Raw genomic sequence first — 18,922 nt, forward strand, 5'->3', positions numbered from 1 at the left:
ACATTTATTTTGAAGCTTCACCCTACACCCTCACCTCTCTGCTGGATGCGGAGCTGCACAGCGGTGCGCACTGTCCCCACAGGGCTGACCGCCTGGCACTCATACTGGCCCTCGTCATGGGCTGCCACCCGAGTGATGCGGAGAGTACCGGAAGACAGGACCATGTGACGGCGGTCTAGGGGTAAAGGACTGCCCCCACGTGTCCAGGCAATCACCGGCTGAGGGTAACCACTAGCCTCACAGGGAAAGTCCACGGTGTGACCCTCCAGGACTGATTGGTCCTCTGGCGTGACGGTGAACTGGGGGATCGCTGGGGGGCAGAAAGAGAACAAGAAGCAGTTTCATTTTGTATGAAAATTACAGGTAATGTGAGCCATATAAAGATTTTAATATATATAAAGAAAATTTTGTCAATATCAAATTAACAAGTGCCCTTATCAGTTACAAGAAAAACTTTATTCACTTTGTCCATTCATCTAACAGAACTCTGATACCCACCTTGTACGATGATATACGCTGTAGCGTGTATGGTATCAACATTATTGGAGGCAAAACAGGTATACTGTCCCCCATCAGCCTGGACCACATTCTGGATATAAAGCCCTCCGGATGGGGTGATGTTGATGCGAGCGTCGTTGGGCAGGGGTGTCCGATCACCCTTTGTCCAGGAAACCCGGGGCTGCGGTTGGCCTGTGGCACTGCACTCCAGGGTCACACTCTCTCCCACCAGCACCTCAGTGTTCTGGGGCTGGATCACAAAACTCGGCCGTGCTGGAGAAGCAGAGGGGAGGGGGAACATGGGGAAGGGGTTTGATTAATTAGGTGAGAAGTGATAAAATGTTTCATCTGGGTCTCTGGTTTGAGTAACTTTATTAGGAAACTAGTGACGACCTTAATAAACATTGGCGAAATGATCAAAAGAAAGGCACAGAAAAACTTGAGCATTTGAAAGGTCACATGCGCAGAGATCATCTTTGTATATTTTTGTCAATAATGCAACATTGACTCCTGCTAAAACAACATCCTATGTGTATTACCACATGTGGTTTAGTCCTGTCCATATTTGGCCATTGATTACATTGGAGTCAGAGGAAATATGTACACAGCGAGGACCCTGCCGTTTACAATCACATGGAGGCAGGAAATGCACAACATCTGCTCTCAGAAACTGTTCCTTAAGAAGGGTCTTTGGTCACCCCAGCGATGACCCTTCAGTCATCTAGAGACAACCGTGCTAATCTCCCACAGTGACAGCTTATGGCAATATGGCTGACTGATGTCTGAGTACTGTTTAAGTGTGTATGTATATATAAGGCAGAAAATAGAGAGAAAGAGCAACACAGTGAACTTGTGTGTGTGTGTGTGTAAGTATGTGGAGGGAAAATTTCACATAAAAACCAGCAGGCTTTGCTCACAACTCAGTGGGACATCCCAGTTATTTGACCTGTTGAACTTTGAAGGTAACCTCGGTGCTACTCACAGTGCCGACACCTTGCTCTATTCTGATAACAGAAAGAGGTCATATCGTGTTTCTAGACATATACATCATCTCATGCTCACGGTAAACCCCTCCTAATCTGTACAGTATTACCCACAACGGCGCCAAATCGAACCAGGAGAACTTGTGAAGCTTCATCATGTTCTTCAAAATTTTACTATCCCAAGTTAACAAATACAGCACACTAAAGTTGTACTGGACAAATTCCTGGAGGTAGGAGTGGATATAGTGAAAGAAATGTTTTTATAAAAGGTTTATATCTACCAGTGAGTGCCCTAAGTCTGTTTTTTCCCATGTGAATCTGTCATTTAGGTTAATTAGCTCACGAGACTTCTACATGAAATACTGCATTATGCAGCTTTGGTAGTTGATAGGTGGCCTGTGATGAGCAGACGTTGTAAGTAGCCACTTACAGGGAGCTCCAAAATACCGCAGTGTGACCTGTGAAGTCTTGACCTCCCCGGCCACGTTTTTGGCCATGCATTGGTAGACTCCCTGGTCTGTCTCCCTGGTGTCCTGGATCATCAGTGTCCCATCTTCCAGCAGGTTCAGACGAGTGTCATCACGCATGTTTAGGGCATTGCTGTCAGGAGGGCACAGAGATGCACATCAGTACTGACATAAATAAACATATACAATATATAATATATATATAATATATCGATTCATATACTGTGCATTTTTTAAAATTCCACATAATGATTATTTTATGAACACCCTTATTGATAATTGTGTAATTATTGGCACTTTTCTTTTCTCTTTTATGTACAGTATTAATTAATAACATCTTTATGTGGGAATGGTGATGTCAGAACTCTTTTGTGACTTTTGTTAATCATTTTAAATGTCAACAATTTATGGGACCTAAACTCATGACTGTGAAGTAAAGTCTTTTGTTACTTGACATGGTCATTTCATTAAGTGCCTTACTTGTTCCTGAGCCAGATGATCTGTGGTTTAGGGTTGCCTTCAGCCCTACAGGTGAAGTAGACAGTGTTCCCTGATGTAACATCAACATCCTGGGGCTCTGAGGTGATCCTGGGTACCTCTGAAGGGAAAAAGCCAGATAAGAAGGCCATGTCAAGTCAAGTCAATTTTTATTTATATAGCCCAATATCTCAAATCACAAATTTGCCTCAAGGGGCTTTACAATCTGCACAGCATAGGACAGTGATGGGAATCTTCCCATCCTCCTCGTACGTGAAAATGCATTTCCATTCATTTGTGTGTGTCTGTCTTCTCAGTCAATCAGTCTGTTGAACCAAGCTTCTCAGTCAATCTGTCTAGTTCTTCCAAGGATGCTACAGCCATCATGTCTAGGCTGATATGAACCTCAGCATGAATACAACCAGGAAGACTTTGTTTATGTCATCCCGACAGGGCAAACAGCAAATTCCTTTTTACATTCTCATATTCAGTTTATGAATTAACATCTGCTCCACTAGAAAGTCATATCTACATATATGACACATTTCAGAACTGCTCTTTCAAACAATTCTCTCAACTCTGATCACATACAGAACAATCCGTGGGATGGGATAAATCTGTGCACCAGCAGGTAAACCAAAGCCAAACTCATAAGAGGCTTCTGAAATTCAGACTCACTTCAACCCATCTTTCGTTACTAACAAATTACTCCACATTAACAGTGGGGACTGTAATTGCAGTGGGTTGGAAATCCTCTTTGTGGTAACATAGCCTCACTCGTGGTCTAATGAGGATATAATAAAATGCCACTTGTGCAGGGAGATGGCACTTCATCTCAAGGAAGACGGCTGTTTTCACAGCTGTTCAACGCGCAGTGCATTGTTCTGTGTTTACAGTGGGGAAGAGGGAGAACAAGGAGGGAGGGAGGTGTGGAATGGCTTCCACCGTGTTACAAAGGAGACATTCTTCCACTGCTGCCTTGCTATGCAGACGACAAGATGAAGTGGAAGGGGTTACATTGAGCAAGACTGGGCAAGTTGGGACCATCAAATTAGCTGCTGAGATTTAAAATGTGGTTGGGTTACAGTCAGCTGCCAACTAGTCTGCCTGTCTGGCTCAGACTACAGCATTCAGTGGGAGCTGGAGGAAACACAGAGCTAAGACAGTTGGATTTACTGCTAATCAGTTGGTATAGAAACCAGCCATACAGTACACACGTACAGTGAAATGTGGACTTTCTTTTCTACCTGCAGTGTTACTAGGGTTGGACGATATGGCCAAAAATGTTATCACGATAAAAAGTTTCATATCTTTCGATATCGATAATTATCACAATAATGAGCCAAACAGTGGATCACTTAACAGATCCGAGGTAGAATACTCAAAACAATAATGATAAAATCTTTGCCAACAAATATGCATGAGTAAAATCAAGTAAAAGCTTTTTTCAGTCCTTTTTCCTCAACAAAATAAATATCTTAATAAAAAAATTAAGTCCTAATTCGTGTATGATTTAAGTGAATAAAACATTTATTGAATATTGGCTCAGGCAAATGGTCATCCTATGTCCAAGACATGGTCAAACCAAACATCCCAGCCCATTCACTACGCTCTGCGGCTGCCAGTCAGCTTGCTACGCCCTCACCACGAGGGGGGCCACCTACCCAGTTTGTCTATTTTTTTCCCCTGGGTGTGGAGTAGCTACGCAGGGATAGAAATAATTAATTTTAAATTTGGTGGTTGCTACATGTACAAAAAAAATGCTGTGTTCCACACAGGGGAAGAAAGAGGTGATGGACAATTTTTGACTTGGAAAATGACAATTTGATTCAAACATATTTCTTTACAAAAAGAACATGTTCCACAGAGTCAAGGAAATTGGATTAAACTGCTGAAAAGATACAGAGGCCCAATATGTAAGAAATACAATACTGTAAATGTAATTCTTAGTTGCAATAAAATTTAAAAGATGTATTTTTCATTATTGATCAATATATTTTATTGATAATTGAGGTATCACTGAAATATTTTGGTATTAATCATTGGACACACAGCTACCTATCTGAAGGCTCGGCATGGGAGAGCAAGGTGAAATTAGGAAAACTTGTCATTTCAAAATGTTTAGCAGGACAATAACCCAGACGCTGTTTAAAAAAACATTAGCAAAATGTTAGAATTTGAACATTTTCTACTTTAATCCACCTGGATCAAGTAGGCTTTATCCCGGAGAGGCTTTTGTCCAATAACATAAGAGCTTCTGGAAATATTGCAAAGGCCATCTCTCTCCAACATCCAGTGGCTGCAGTATCACAGGATGCTGGGTTTAGCATTTGACCACATAGAATGACCATACCTGTTTTCTTTCCAGATATGGTTTTGGTCCAAGGTGCTTATAATGGATTAGAGCACTGTTTCATGAATCCGTTTCGTTCTTTGTCTCCATTGCTGTTTATCTTAGCCTTAGAGACGTTAGCATATAAAATACGAAGACACAAAGATAACACCGGAGTTTAAATAGGTGATCCTGATTTCAATCTAAGTATAACGCAGATAAATGTTTGTTGACCTTGCTCAATCCATCACACTCTGTACCAAGACAATTATTAAATCCTCAGTTTCTCAGGCTGATTTTCTTATCCTCACTGTGGTATCTTCCTGCCCAACCTACAAAGCTAGATAAGTTTCATTACATTGAGACAATGGGAACAAAACTTTAGAGGTTCACTCACCTCTGCAGTGTTGTCTCCATTAACATTCAAATCAGTTAGATCCAGAGTTTTACAATTGAAATTTAGACACAACTTCACTCCAAAATCCACTGACCTCCGCTGGTATGGTTTTTGGATTTATATATACATAAACAGAGGTGTTTAATTCAGTATGGGTAATAATGAATATAAACGTCTCCCCATGTCCTCTTGTCTCACACACACATACACACACACACACACACACACACACACACAGCTGCTGGTGGTCTGATACTGGAGAGACAAGAGGCCAAATTGAGGGGGTCCTTTTTTTACCCAGACCAGAGACACACCTGCTGGTGTATAAAGACTGAAACAGCTGGGTGTCTGCAAACCAAAGACACAAAGAGAGGATACACCTGCGTGTGTATGTGTGAGACGGGGTGACTAAGCGTACCTGATATTTGCTGGCAGGAAGGCAGGAAGGCTGGGGGTTATGTATGTAGACTGAGTTGTGGTTTAACTGAGAGTGTGTTGTAATTAGATTAGGAACATGGAAAACATATGCATGCTGCTATGCAAACATGTCTGTATGGCTATGCTTGCCCAGATGTGTGTTCCTCTCAGTTTCAATGTAAAACTAAATTACCAAGTCAGAGTGCTTTCCTTATATGTTCTGCCTAGTTGATGTTGTTAATGTCACAGCACATTAGAGTTTCACAGAGAATCAGTCTAATTTTTAGCTTTAAGTTTTAAAATACATGTTACACTATACCTAAATCTGATCCATTTATAAAACCCCCAATATTTCCACACTCCTCTTACTAATTTAAATACATGAATGATGAATAATCCTGATTTAAAAGTCCCACATAATATTCAAGAATATTAATGCTCAGTGGGAAGTCAGTTTGTTTGCTCCGTACCACAGTTAAGCTCCTCAGCTGTGAGAGTTGCCACCGATCTGCCCTGCAGGCGGCTGGGGTAGTCGCAGGTGGCAGCAGCCTGGGCATTGCCCGACTCAGCATACTGTTTCAGCAGGTCTGCCAGCCACAGCAGCTCACAGTCACAGTTTAATGCATTGGAATCCAGTCGCCTGAACACACACACGATATATGCACAGTCACATAAACACATAGCAAGAGAAAAATGGGTATGAAGCATACAATATCTTGGCATGTTAATGTGAAGGTACTGTGTATGCAGCAGTATTGTGTAAATCCTCTCTGGTAGTTAATGAAGTAAGGGCCCATCCACACTACTTCATTTTAGTTTAAAAATGGAGTTTTAAAACGAACATGATCTCCGTCCACACCAGCGTTTCAGCTGCGTATCAGAGTTGATCTCCGTCTACATTAAAACGGCTGAAAACGCACATCCAGTGGCCGTTCATGTACACTGGGCATGCGCGTGCCGGTGTAAACATGACACAGATGGTCTCTCTCGTCTGTAGTTACAGAAGATTTGGCAAAAGAAAAAAGTACTGCAGACGGAGAACCGCACCACATATTTTTTGTCATGGACCAATAATGAGCTGGGACTGTTTCTGAATATAACACAGGATTGTGGGGCCGGAAAACAGACTGGAAGTTGTTGCAAAGTAATGACGCCGACATACACAGTACACGTGTAAGTGTTATTTGTATGGTACAAAATATTTTAAGAAAAATATCAAATCAAATTACTCTGTCAGTAGCATTGTGTTTCTGCTTTGCATGACTAGAGCCAAATGTGAGTGTCATGGTTTCTAAAGTCCTCTGTTTTTGCCCGTCCAGTGTTTTCAAATTTCTCCGTTTTAGGTCTTTGTTTTTGCCATTTTAGTCTAGACGAGAGGTGAAAACGTAGCAAAAGGTCTTTGTTTTAAAATGAAAACGCAGTAGTGTGGATGGGGCCTGAAACTGGCATAGCCAGGCCCAGCTCATTCCAAACAGTGGGGCTCAGCAGGGCCATCCTGGAAGACACTCTCTTCCTGCCGTGGGAAACTATCTCTCTGCTTGGCCACATCCTTTCGTAACTGATCCATCTTTAAGTTTTACCATAATGTGTCCATTATCCTGACATGGTTTTCAGAAAATGTTATTGGCAGTGTTTTACATTGGTTAAGTTATTTGTGAAGCTCTATTTTTAATAAATAGCTTATTAAAAACTACCTTTCAAGGCCTAAGTGATCATTTATATATTTATATATCCACCAATACTGAATGCCAAAGTGATGTCAATGCAAGTCTACTGCAGTTTCTCTTAGTGTTTCTTTTTAAGCACACTGGCCTGGGATCTAACAAATACTAAAAGATGATTTATGGCGGAGACAAGAGGGGAGAAAACAATGGGATGAAGCCAAACAGCTGATTGTTGTGGAGGAAGATGAAGTTTGAAGCTGTATTAGAGACTTGGCCTTGTTGAAAGACCCCAAATTCTCATATTTAAGGGAAAATTAAGTCTCTTTTGTACAAGATGGTAGAATAAATTGTAGAATTTTTCTTTTCCTCGCTATTTTCCACCCTCCACTGCAGCTGACAAAAATAAAGAATAGCAAAACTATGGGAAGGACTGGGCTGAGAGCCTTGTAACAGAAACCATTTTGCAGCCAAATAAGTGTGAGAACAGTGCAGTGTGGTTACATGGCATGTAACTGACCAACAGGCCCCATTTGATACTGGGTGTCATGGGAATCTGATCGAGACATGCATCCTCACACAGATGTTTCAGTGGACTTTTCCACTTACAATCGCTTCATCGCCTGAAGATGAGAGAAGGTTCCCGGGATTAGCTGGGTGATTCTGTTGTTGTGCAAAAACCTGTGAGAGAGAAAAACCACAAGATGATGTATCAGTGTTCATAACTGTATAGCTACCTATTGCTGTATGGCTAGCTTGAAAGAGTACCCAAAGACTCCATTCATGTACCTCCATCAATGGCTACTCAATCATGAGTATTTTGAATGAATAAACTGTTTTCAGAAATGAATTCCGTATTTCTAATCCCTTAACTAAAAGCAGATATTAAAACATTTTCCTCCGCCCTAGAACATTCCTCCAAAACTATTCATTCTTAAATAATTACACATCAAGATAATCTCTGAATCAGTCCTTCATCTTCTATCCCTACCTGTAGGAAACAGATCTATTCCATCTACTGATTAGATAGACTCTCTGGCCACTTGGCCAAAGTGCCTGCTTTGACCGTGACCATGGAGAAATTCCCCAACAAGTCACTCAGAGTGTGCATCTGGTAATTCCTTCCCTCCCCCCATTTTTTTTGCAGGTGTCCCTCCTTCTTCTCTCCCTCTCCAGAGTCTGGGAAGTATGGATGTACTGGGCAGCCACTGGCCCATAAACAGGGACAATGAAACAGGAATTTAACAGGACTTTCTTCTAACCATAGACATCTGTTAGAGCGCTTTAGAAGCAGAGGCAACATCACATCTGTACGTTGTCAGGAAAGTTCATATCCAGAGCATTCGCAGGCAGTGCTAGGGATTAACAGACAACATATAAAACATTATGGTGTGCAAGAGAACCACAGCTTTCAATCATTTACAAACACAGCTGATGGGTTGTTTATTGACAAAGGGTAAAGATATGTTAACTGTGACATTATTTAAACTATTTTATACATTTGGTTATGTATTATTGTGGCCAGGGACAACAATATTAATCTCACAAGGGGGTTGCTAGGTAACCGGACGTGGTGTGAATGTTGAGCGCAGCATTATACAGATGTTTCTATGACGAATAAAAATGACTCCTCCACACCCCCCATAATTAACGAGATCATTAATAAATCCATTTTAGCAAAAGTCATATTTTAACAGAGTCACGTGCATTTGAAGACGTGAGGGGGGTAAAAAGGACCCCTTGGAGGATCTAGTGTTAAACTAACTATCCTACTGAGTTGGAGTAACCCATTGGAATTTCAGCAATAAAACTTTCTGCAGTATATAATCCGTGATCTGCGATGAACACCATGATCAGAGTGACATTCCTATCTGTGATTGCAATTAGCTCAGCTCATTGAGGCCAAGATGTGTTTTAAAACGTCATTCCAACCCAGGACTCAGACTTAAAAGGTGTGATCTCATGCAGCCCTCATGTTATGTCCCAATTTGAGTATTTCCACATACATTTAATTTCCTGTCATACTGTAGGTCTGTTAGACAAGTGAACTCAAGATGTCGGTTCAACAAATAAACTACAGAGTGAAAGGAACACTTGCAACAGCTCACATCCTTAACATCACAAAATAAGTTAGCCTGATGGGGACTAACTATTCGTCAGGGTCAAGTCCCAGACTAGCAAAAAACAAACCAATCTTTTTAATAAACAGGGCCCGTACTGATTTATAGCTGACATTTTGCTGCATTCTGCAGGTCATTCCAATATACTTAATTCCATACCACATACACCATGCTAGTTTTCTGGTTTCTATCAAGTGTGCTGCAGAATCCTCCAAGTAAATTATCTTTAGGATTGTGTGTGGACTGTGTGGGATTTTAGAAATCTTGGGCGAAAGGTCAGACAGGATGAACTTACAGTCGTTCCAGCTTTGGTAGGTGAGTGAATGATTCTGGTTCCAAAGACTCAATGTTGTTGAAGTGCAGGTACCTGGAGAAGAACAAAGTGTAGACAAAGCACAGTAAAAATGGATTAGAGCTCCCTCTCTGACTACATATGATTGTATTGTACTAATAGGCCCTAAGATGTGGCTAAATGAGAGCACATGTGTGTTCCCCAGTCATACCTATTAGCTGTCCATCTTATTACTGAAATAACAGTTTCATAAAAGATGATATCTAGCTCTAGATGAATACAGACAGACAGGAGGAATTTGCACATCAGGCATTCATCTTAGACAGTTTATTAACATGGCCTGAAAAAACTATGGCTGAAGTCTGAGTTTGAAATGAGATTGCCCACAGGTGAAAAGCAAGTACAACGATTATCTTGCGGAATGCAAACGTAATTTATACTCCCAAAAGACTTTGAGCTGAAACAACATAAATCAAACCATATGCTAACGAATAAAAGGTTAGGAAAATGAAATCCAACTGATGGCTTAATGGTAACTGTAAGTGTTCAGTTGGGTATCAAGACAGGGAAAGAAACAGTGAAAGCAGCTGCAGCAGCAGAACAGACAGACAGAGAATAAAACAGCGTAGAATGTAAAATAAAATGCAATATTCCTTTATATAGCAGCCACACAAGAAAATCCACTTTAATTTTGTCTGCATGTATCTCAACTGTTTGTTTCTTAGCTGTATTTTTACAAGCTGTCCTGGACATCCACCATTATGTATTTGGGTGTTGCCTAAAATATATGTTGTAGAGAGGCCAGAATGGAAAAACACACAGTCCAGACAAGCAAAAGCACAGAAAGTTTTAATGAAGCCAGCAGTAAATTAATTTAAGAGCCCCTTATCCCCCCTCTTGGAGGAATCGTCATCCCAAGTCAGTTACTTTTTACGTTTTCGAAACGATTTGTGATTCAGTAAAGCTGTTACAAGTTCAGATGGCAACAAGATGAAATCAATCAGGTATGGTCTTAACTATGTTAAGATGACTAGAAGACATCCTACATTTGTTTCTGACAATCATTTTGCTGTAAAGCTGTGATCCTATGTGATCATCCTTTGGTCCCTGACAAACCCGCAGATAAAACATCCACTATGAATGGTGGCGGGTCATCCAACAATGTAAGTGTGTATGTCTTTAGAGCTTTTTTATTCCCCCCAAAGAAGCATGTGACATCAGATTTTGGCATCTGTTGCACAGTGGGGATGTAGAAGGACTATTAAAGTGTATGCAATCTGGCTCAGAACTTGTCACTAACATATAAAACCCTTCATTATTGTAGCAAAAATTCAAAACAGCTGCCCGGCATGAAGCCTGATGTTGGAATTGGTTTTACTTGGTGAATTAGCCATTTGTTCTCTGTTAATGTGGTTATAGAGAGGTACAGTAAGTCACAGTCTTCTCCAAGACTACAGAAAGCCCATTTTGCTAAGGAAAAGGTGCATATCGTATCATATTGGTTGTGATAATTATACACTGGCCTATCGACATACTACAGGGATCATTTCTTCTAACAGTCGTCAAAGAAATTCTATTACTACTGAAAGCACAATTCATATTTATAACATCAATCAACCAATGCTGATTTGTTTTTTTTTCTCAAACATGCAAGTGTAGAAAGATACAAGAGAGGCAAGATTTTTTTGTGAAAGCAGCTCGGAACATTTCTGAATGTCAAGACAGGAAGTAGTTGAATTTTATCACACAGACTAAACATACATAATACACCGAAGGATTCTCACAAATAAACACTTAGAGCAGATTACAGCAAATCAGAGCCTTAAGAGTGGTTTCCGCAGTGGCAGGAAAGACGCAATGCAAGTCAAGCTTTGCTCTAAAGCAGAAGCTCTGAGTCTAGCACTGCTAGCAGTACTAGCAGCAAAAGGTTTCATGTCATGCTTTAAGCTTCGCATGGAGGTGGCGCATATCTGTCATCCTGACCACAAGACATGCGACTCATGCAAAAGGGTCAAAGAGGGTCAGCGCGGCATACAAGTGTGGGTGCACACACGGCATGCATGGTGAAAAAGTGGATAGAGGGGCGCAAGTAGGGGGATGTGACTGTAAAGAAAGCTAACTGAATAGAGTTATCATGATACCTGTGTAAGGCCTACACAGTCATGTCACACAGCACTTCAACAGCTCAAAAAATGACACCAACATTTGTGCTAATAAATCACTTATGACCACGCAGACCTTCCCAGGCTTCATGATTTGTGTGAATCTCTTTCAGGAAGGGGGGGGGGGATTTTACAGATAGACAGACAGGAGGTGGGAGGAGGAGCAGTAGGGCGAGCAGAAGGAAAAGGTGGACGAGGAAGTTCACTTACAGTTGCTCAAGAGAGACAAGCCCCTTAAATGCTTGTCTGTCAATTGATTGGATTTCATTCTTGTACAAATAGCTGAAAGGAGAGATAATCAGTAACATTAGTAACATACACACACTCACACAGGATCATCTGAATTCTGCCTGGTTATTTTGAGAGAAAGTAGCAAGGATCTGATGAAACGATTGTTTAGTTGCCCTTTAAAAATGATTGGCATGTTGTGCTTCTACTTCCACAGTATGTTTACTAAAGATAGAAATGTTGAGACATACATTTATTTAGTGAAGTATACACTACACTACCCTGTGTCATGGACATCACTAATTGTAGCAGGATGGAAGGAAGAGGTTTTCTGCAAGCTAGCGAATATTTGGAACAGTTTTACAGAAAATCAGACACTGCACAATTAAAACATAAAGGTAAGGATGTCTGAGCTAAATGTAGAGCACTGAATGACATTGCAAGTGTAATTTTCACATGTTCAGTATTTTCACATGGTGTGTTCTCTCTTCAGCTACAGATATGCTTGGCTAAGTAGAAATTGGACATACAGTACATTTAAGTATTTAGACTCCTTGACTTTTTCCACATTTTTTTATGTTGCAGGCTAATGCTAAAAACATTTAAATACATTTTTTCTCTCATCAATCTACACTCAATAATAATAATGACAAAACAAAAACATGATTATCACATTGACGTAACAAGCAACACTTTGCTATGACAGGTTCCTCCCATTTCTAGGAGTCCGGGGACCCCCAGGGGTCCTTGAGGGGGTTCCAGGGGGTCCTCAGCAAAAAAAAAGGGAAAAAATATTTTTGTTATAATCCCATCCATAAGTAACACAAATACAGAATGTATGACTACTTGGGTCATGGGTTTCCATCAAATACCCCATCAAATGGGAAAACCCTCGGACAAAATCTTATCAAATGGGGGTACGTGGTCTAATTTGTGTCAGTTTAGGGGTCCTTGATGTGAAAACGTTTGAGAACCACTGCTCTTGATCATCTTGGAGCCCAACCGATATGGGTTTTAGGGGGCCGATGCCGATATTAAAGTGCAAAAACAGACGAATTATGAGCCGATATTTAGATTTAGAGAATGATTTGGATAGTAGACCCCTTTACTGTATAAACTATACTTAGAACAGGTTTTATAGAACACATGTATGTGGGCTATAAAACCTTTTCCTAAATGGATTATGTTAATAAAATAGATTACAGTCTCAAAAAGTGAACATGTAAACAATTGCACATCAATAAATATTTGTTGCTGGAAGGTGAAACTTTTTCAGCCGTCTGTAAACAGAGAGTGAGAGATAATAAGCGTGTGTATTTCACTTTACACATAATCTGCCATAATTTCAATGTAGCACATTCACATCTAGTTCATCCCTTTCTAAACAAAGCTACGAGAAACCAATTCTCATCATCTGTCTAAATCATGCCTTCTATGATACAGTGAGCTGCTGTTGAATGCATCTAATACAACATGACTCTCTACAACGAGGACCTGTAACTTTGAGATTTCATTTAACTAACCTTATAACCAGAGCCGTTTCAGCTCAGACAGCGTTTCACGTCTACAACGTTACAAAAACAGCCTGAGCTACAGGAAGCCGTGTTAGATTCTTGTTCAGCTCAAGTTTATTTACGTCCACTCTGGTTTAATAATTTCAGACACGCAGACTAACTGCAGACAGGCGGCTCGCAGATATATTTAGAATACGTCAAACTATAGTTTAACGGCTCATTAATGTTAGCACTCCTCCACTGATAAACACGGCATTAGCTTTGTGGCTAATTTAGCAACAGGCAGCGTTAGCTGCTGTAACATTACGTGATTTTAGAGAATATTTAGAAGTGATGAACTAGAGAAAAATGTGGACCTTTCACTAGAACAGCCACACTGTTTCAGAATAAATCTACAGTTACGTATGTCAGCAGCTTCCAACACCCAGCTACCGTAACATTAACCTGCTGTGAGCTGCTAGGAAGCCGGGAGAGTGCAGTGAAAAACAGGAGGGTTAGCAAGTCATGAATGTTTTCAGGAGAAGAGAAGTAATTGGGTCTGCTTTTATTATAATTATTTAAGTCATGTAATTAATGTGGGTGGCACGGTGGTAAAGTGGTTAGCACTGCATAGGTTAATTGACTTAATTGGTGTCTCTAAAATTGTCTAAAGGTGTGGATGATTATTTTCTTCAGTGGTTTTTGTGGTGAGGCAGTGTTGTTAACAGGGGAGCTGCAGCTGGTCACCCTCTGGTGGGCAAACTATACAAAACCCATGACATGAGTGAAGGATCTGACTCCGTTTATTTTTTAACTGTCATAACTGCAGATATAAATGGCCGATGCCGATTAAATGCAATTAGCTCATATCAGCTGATAATATCGGCCAGCCGATAAATCGGTCAGGCTCTAATTTCTACACCTTGTTTGGAGGTGTCAATTGATTGGACGTGATCTGAAAAGGCACACACCTGTCTGTATAACATCTCGCAACTAAATGGACTGATGAAACTGAACAGTTCTATGCAATTCTAAGCCTCATGTCGGGAGGAAAGCAGGCACTGCTCACCACCTGCGCAACACCATCCTGACAGGGATGCTTGGTGGTGGCAGCCTTAGCGTGTAGGAAGGGAGGCGCGTGTTCCTGTGAAACTGTCGCGGTCGTGCTCGTCTCACGCACACGCCCGCCTCTGCCAAAGTTGAGTTGATTTGAACTTTCTCTATGAGACGTGCAGCACAAAAAGATGATGGATGAGAGACTGATCCTCGCCGTCTGTGACTTCCCTGAAATATATTAACAGGACATTAACAGGAGGGCCTTTACATGACTAGATTTATCAGCTATATGAATATAAATAATATAGCCTATAATATAATAATATCAGCTAACGTTACTTAGTCTATAGTTTTACTTTAAGCTAGGCTATGAAGCTGTTTCTGTGGTTACTCTCTATAGAGGGCCTTCCGTTTACTCGCGGAGCGCTTGTCTCGGTGTCTGTTCACATGAGAAGCGCAGAGCGACCTCGCGGGGCCAGGCGACTAAGCAGGCGGAGTGTCCCGTGTGAAAAGGCCTTCGTGCTGTGGGGGTGTTTTCCAGCACCAAGGACAAGGGGATTGGTCGAGGTTAAGGGGAAAGTTGAATGGAGCAAAGTAAAGAGATATCTTTAATGAAAACCTGGTGCAGAGTGCTCAGGGCCTCTGACTGGGCCAAAGGTTCACCTTTTAACAGGATAAGCACCCTAAGCACACAGCCACGACAATGCAGGAGCGACTTAGGAACAACTCAGTGAATGACCTTTAGCAAGAGCCTAGATTTAACCCCAGTCAAACACCTCTTAAGACACCTGAAAATGGCTGTCCACTAACGGCCCACATCCAACCTGACAGAGCTTGAGAGGATCTGCAGAGAAGAATGGCAGAAAACCCCAAATCCAGGTGTGCAAAGACTGAAGCTGTAATCTCTGCCAAAGGTGCTTCAACTAAGTACTGACTTCAACGCCTGAAAACTTATGTCAATGTCATTATGATATTTCAGCTTTTTCTTTTTAATAACTTTGCAATTTGCTTTGCAATTATAGGGCATTCAGTGTAGATTATTGAGGGAAAAAATAATGTAAACAATTTTTACACAAGACTATAACAGATAAAAATGTGAATAAAGTAAAGGGGTCTATATTTTTTTCTGACCGTCTTGTACACTATGTTCCTGAACACAGCAGAGGACAGTGCAGTGTGTGGAATACTTTAAAGATCACTGTATTCATGATAACAGTAAAACTATGCTAAACATCACACTGTAATCAAGTCAATATGGCAACAATAAATCAAGTTAAAACACCTCATTAAGATTTTCACCAGAAAAATAAAATAGTATCAGTCATGGAAAAAATTACATTCAGAACTTGAAACAGAATGAATATGCAGCGTGTAGGATCAACATAGATGTGTGCATGTTTCCCTCCATCCTACATGCTAAAGAAATGTGATACTAGAAAAGCAATGGCTTACAGCTGTCCACCCTGTCATCTCCCATCTCCCTATTTTACTTTCCACCATTGCACTCATGATGAGACATGATGACAGATACAGATCTCCCCACAGCACAAGTGACGCATTGTATGGAAAAATAAACATCCTCATTTTATTATTGCATTGCATGCCTTATGACCTATCAGTGTCACAGCTATCCAGTTTCTTACCAAAGAAGATGAAAGGTTTACACACAAAAAACACAACTTTATTATATGGAAATGATAAATGATAAAACACACAACTAATAAAGAGACATTCAATGAGAAGTGACACTGCCTACGTACATGTTCCAGATGAGTCTACTACAAAAAATAAATTAAATAAAAAAACAAAACTGTCTGTTATTTTTATTATTTTATTATTATATTTCCATGCACTTTGGAGAACTCCCCTGCAGGAGTCTTTGTTAATGAAGTGAGTGCAGCCTTGTGTGTGTGTGCACACGTTTAGAAAAAATATCTTATTGCGATTATTTTGAATGATACACAATATTGAAGGTAATGATAATTTTTTACATGATTATTCTCATTTTCATTGGAAAAACATATTTAAATGTATATGGTGTGATTTCTACAAGGATCTGCACCAAACAAAGATGTTATCTTAAGTCAGTTGAATATGATGTGTAGGCCAAGGACATCTCTGCACCACGACAATATTAATTTAATTAATTTCATATGCTTTAAATTTTCCCTGACTGCTGCTGATCACTTCATTAAAAGTACTCAGATCAACAATGTCAAAAACCAAAGCTATATATAAATGTACTACAGAAAACTTTCATTAATGTGCTTTGATGTAAGTACATCACCAAATAAAGAATCTGTGTTCCTATAATAAATACAATGACAATTACAGGTGGAGGTAATGCAGCTGACTGATTGGAAAAGGACTAAATAAACATGAAGGGTTCCTACAAAGGGGTGCATTGACCTCTGTTTGACTTGTTAATGGAGGTGGTCGTGGGAGAGAGGGGGACTGTTATATAGACAGCCAACCGGCCATTAGGTTTGGAGGGCATGAAAGATGACAGGGGGTGGACTTTACTGGGGTCCAAAGGAAGTGGTGAGAGGTGAGATGGGAGATACAATCTAGCCTGCAGCTATAAAACTGAATCAGCAGGAAGAGAGAAGGGTGGGGGGACACCTTACTCTAATCACAAAGGCTGGGTAGGGGTTCAGTCTTTAGATCAACTCTGCTTTAAAGTGAGAGGGGCTTTGTAATTATAACAGTTCTAAATAGCTACAGGATCTAATTACAACATAAAGAGGAGGGGCATGTTGATGTCTCAGTAAGCTGAGGAGAGAAAAACAAGAAAAACCCGTACATCCCTTCTAATCATCCAGACGTCCCTCTCTCTTGTTGAGTAGAGCGGATGCTCTTGTATGAAGTGTGCAGTGCTGGTCCAAGATATTAGCTGGGCAGTGATCTAACAGTATGTCACACTACTTCTTTCCCAAACACACAGGTCTTTATCAGTAATTGCTGGTAATACATGTTCCCTTTATCAGCCATCAGGCAGACCTATGCAGACGACAAGCTTTGCCTAATCGGAGACAAAATAAAACATGATGTCATCTCATGAGTTTGTTTCAAAATGTACAAAAAATCTCACCGAACACAAACAAAACCATACTAAGCAACGTAAACGCTGTCCCAACATTAAAGTACTGTACGTAGGTCCTCTGATGCCCAAGCAGGGAAATCAGACCATATCTAACTGTGAGCACAGACAGTGCTCTCCCCACAACTGAGGCCATTAGGATGATAATGTCAGTGACTAACAAAGTCAGCAATCCCACAAAAACCTTGAGGCTACACACGCCTCGAAAATCCTGTTCTCAGCCTCTAGGTCAAGACTCCCAGACACATGACTACAGAGGATCAGACAATGGGTGACTGGTCTGGCTACATCAGCTGTCTTCCACTTTTACAGTCGCTATGCATGTTTTTTTTTTTTGCTACTAAAGTGTCACCATGCCTTCTCTTCTGTAGAGTAAAGAGTGAACTCCTTTAACAGTGACCTTCTGCCTATTAAGTCTGACAGGACAAAGATCCCGCCACACTGTCTCAAAAATAGCTTGACCTCAAGGGGGAAACTTACAGATATTTGAGGTTTTCCAAGTCTTCAAATGCCCCCCTGGGGATCCTTCGTATATGATTGTTGTTGAGGAGGCTGTAAAGAAAAGAAAACATGTTATTTTCTGGTTAAAATAGGATGGACAGTAAGTTTGGCTAATTCTAAGTAGAATATGTCATGCCTATGTCAAGACAAGATGCAGTACTCACTTTGTTCTGCAGTCTGATTTCACAAGGGTTGTGATTTAAAATCTACAGAGTGACACTTGAGAGAACACAAAAGGCTCTCCCCTTTAACAGACATTACAGACATACTTCTGTCTGTATAACAGTAATATTGGACATGTCACTGGAGTCCGAAGACTGATAGACTTTAGGATGTGTTATTGTTCAGTCTGTGGAATTGCAGCCTGAAACCATGGAGAGCTGTTCAGGATATAAAGCCCTCTACAGTTTGCATGGCTGGCTAAGCTGGGCTTAAGGCTCCTGCCTGAAAGGGACTTTTCTTCACTATGAAACTAAATCTGAGCTGTTATGTCTGTGACCTGCACATATTCTCATCTTCAACTATCATGGATATATATATCTATATATATGGATCTACATATCTTCACTTTTAGCATAATTTTTTAAAATGTGGTTAGTCTGTTTTTTGCATATTTTGACCTTACTCCTCAGCACGCATGGATGAGAAAGCATCTCAATAATGTTTGCAAATATTTGAATTACGTGAGGTGTGTTTGATTTATTCTTGCAGTTAGCAGAACAGTGAACTGTGACCATA

General features: G+C 40.6%; 1 protein-coding gene across 1 annotated transcript in view; it reads right to left on the bottom strand.

Moving 5' to 3' along the window:
• Positions 1–18,922, bottom strand: part of LOC119910068 (peroxidasin) — a 57,145-nt gene that overhangs the window by 22,173 nt on the left and 16,050 nt on the right. The window contains 9 exon segments of the mRNA XM_038728442.1: positions 35–310; positions 499–771; positions 1,912–2,081; positions 2,429–2,546; positions 6,042–6,211; positions 7,842–7,913; positions 9,648–9,719; positions 12,017–12,088; positions 18,164–18,235. Of these exon segments, the coding sequence (XP_038584370.1) occupies positions 35–310; positions 499–771; positions 1,912–2,081; positions 2,429–2,546; positions 6,042–6,211; positions 7,842–7,913; positions 9,648–9,719; positions 12,017–12,088; positions 18,164–18,235 (1,295 nt within the window).

This window comes from Micropterus salmoides, unplaced genomic scaffold, assembly GCF_014851395.1.
Source record: "Micropterus salmoides isolate LMB-PRFRI ecotype aquatic unplaced genomic scaffold, ASM1485139v1 Ms_hic_scaffold_19, whole genome shotgun sequence".
Classification (NCBI taxonomy): domain Eukaryota; kingdom Metazoa; phylum Chordata; class Actinopteri; order Centrarchiformes; family Centrarchidae; genus Micropterus; species Micropterus salmoides.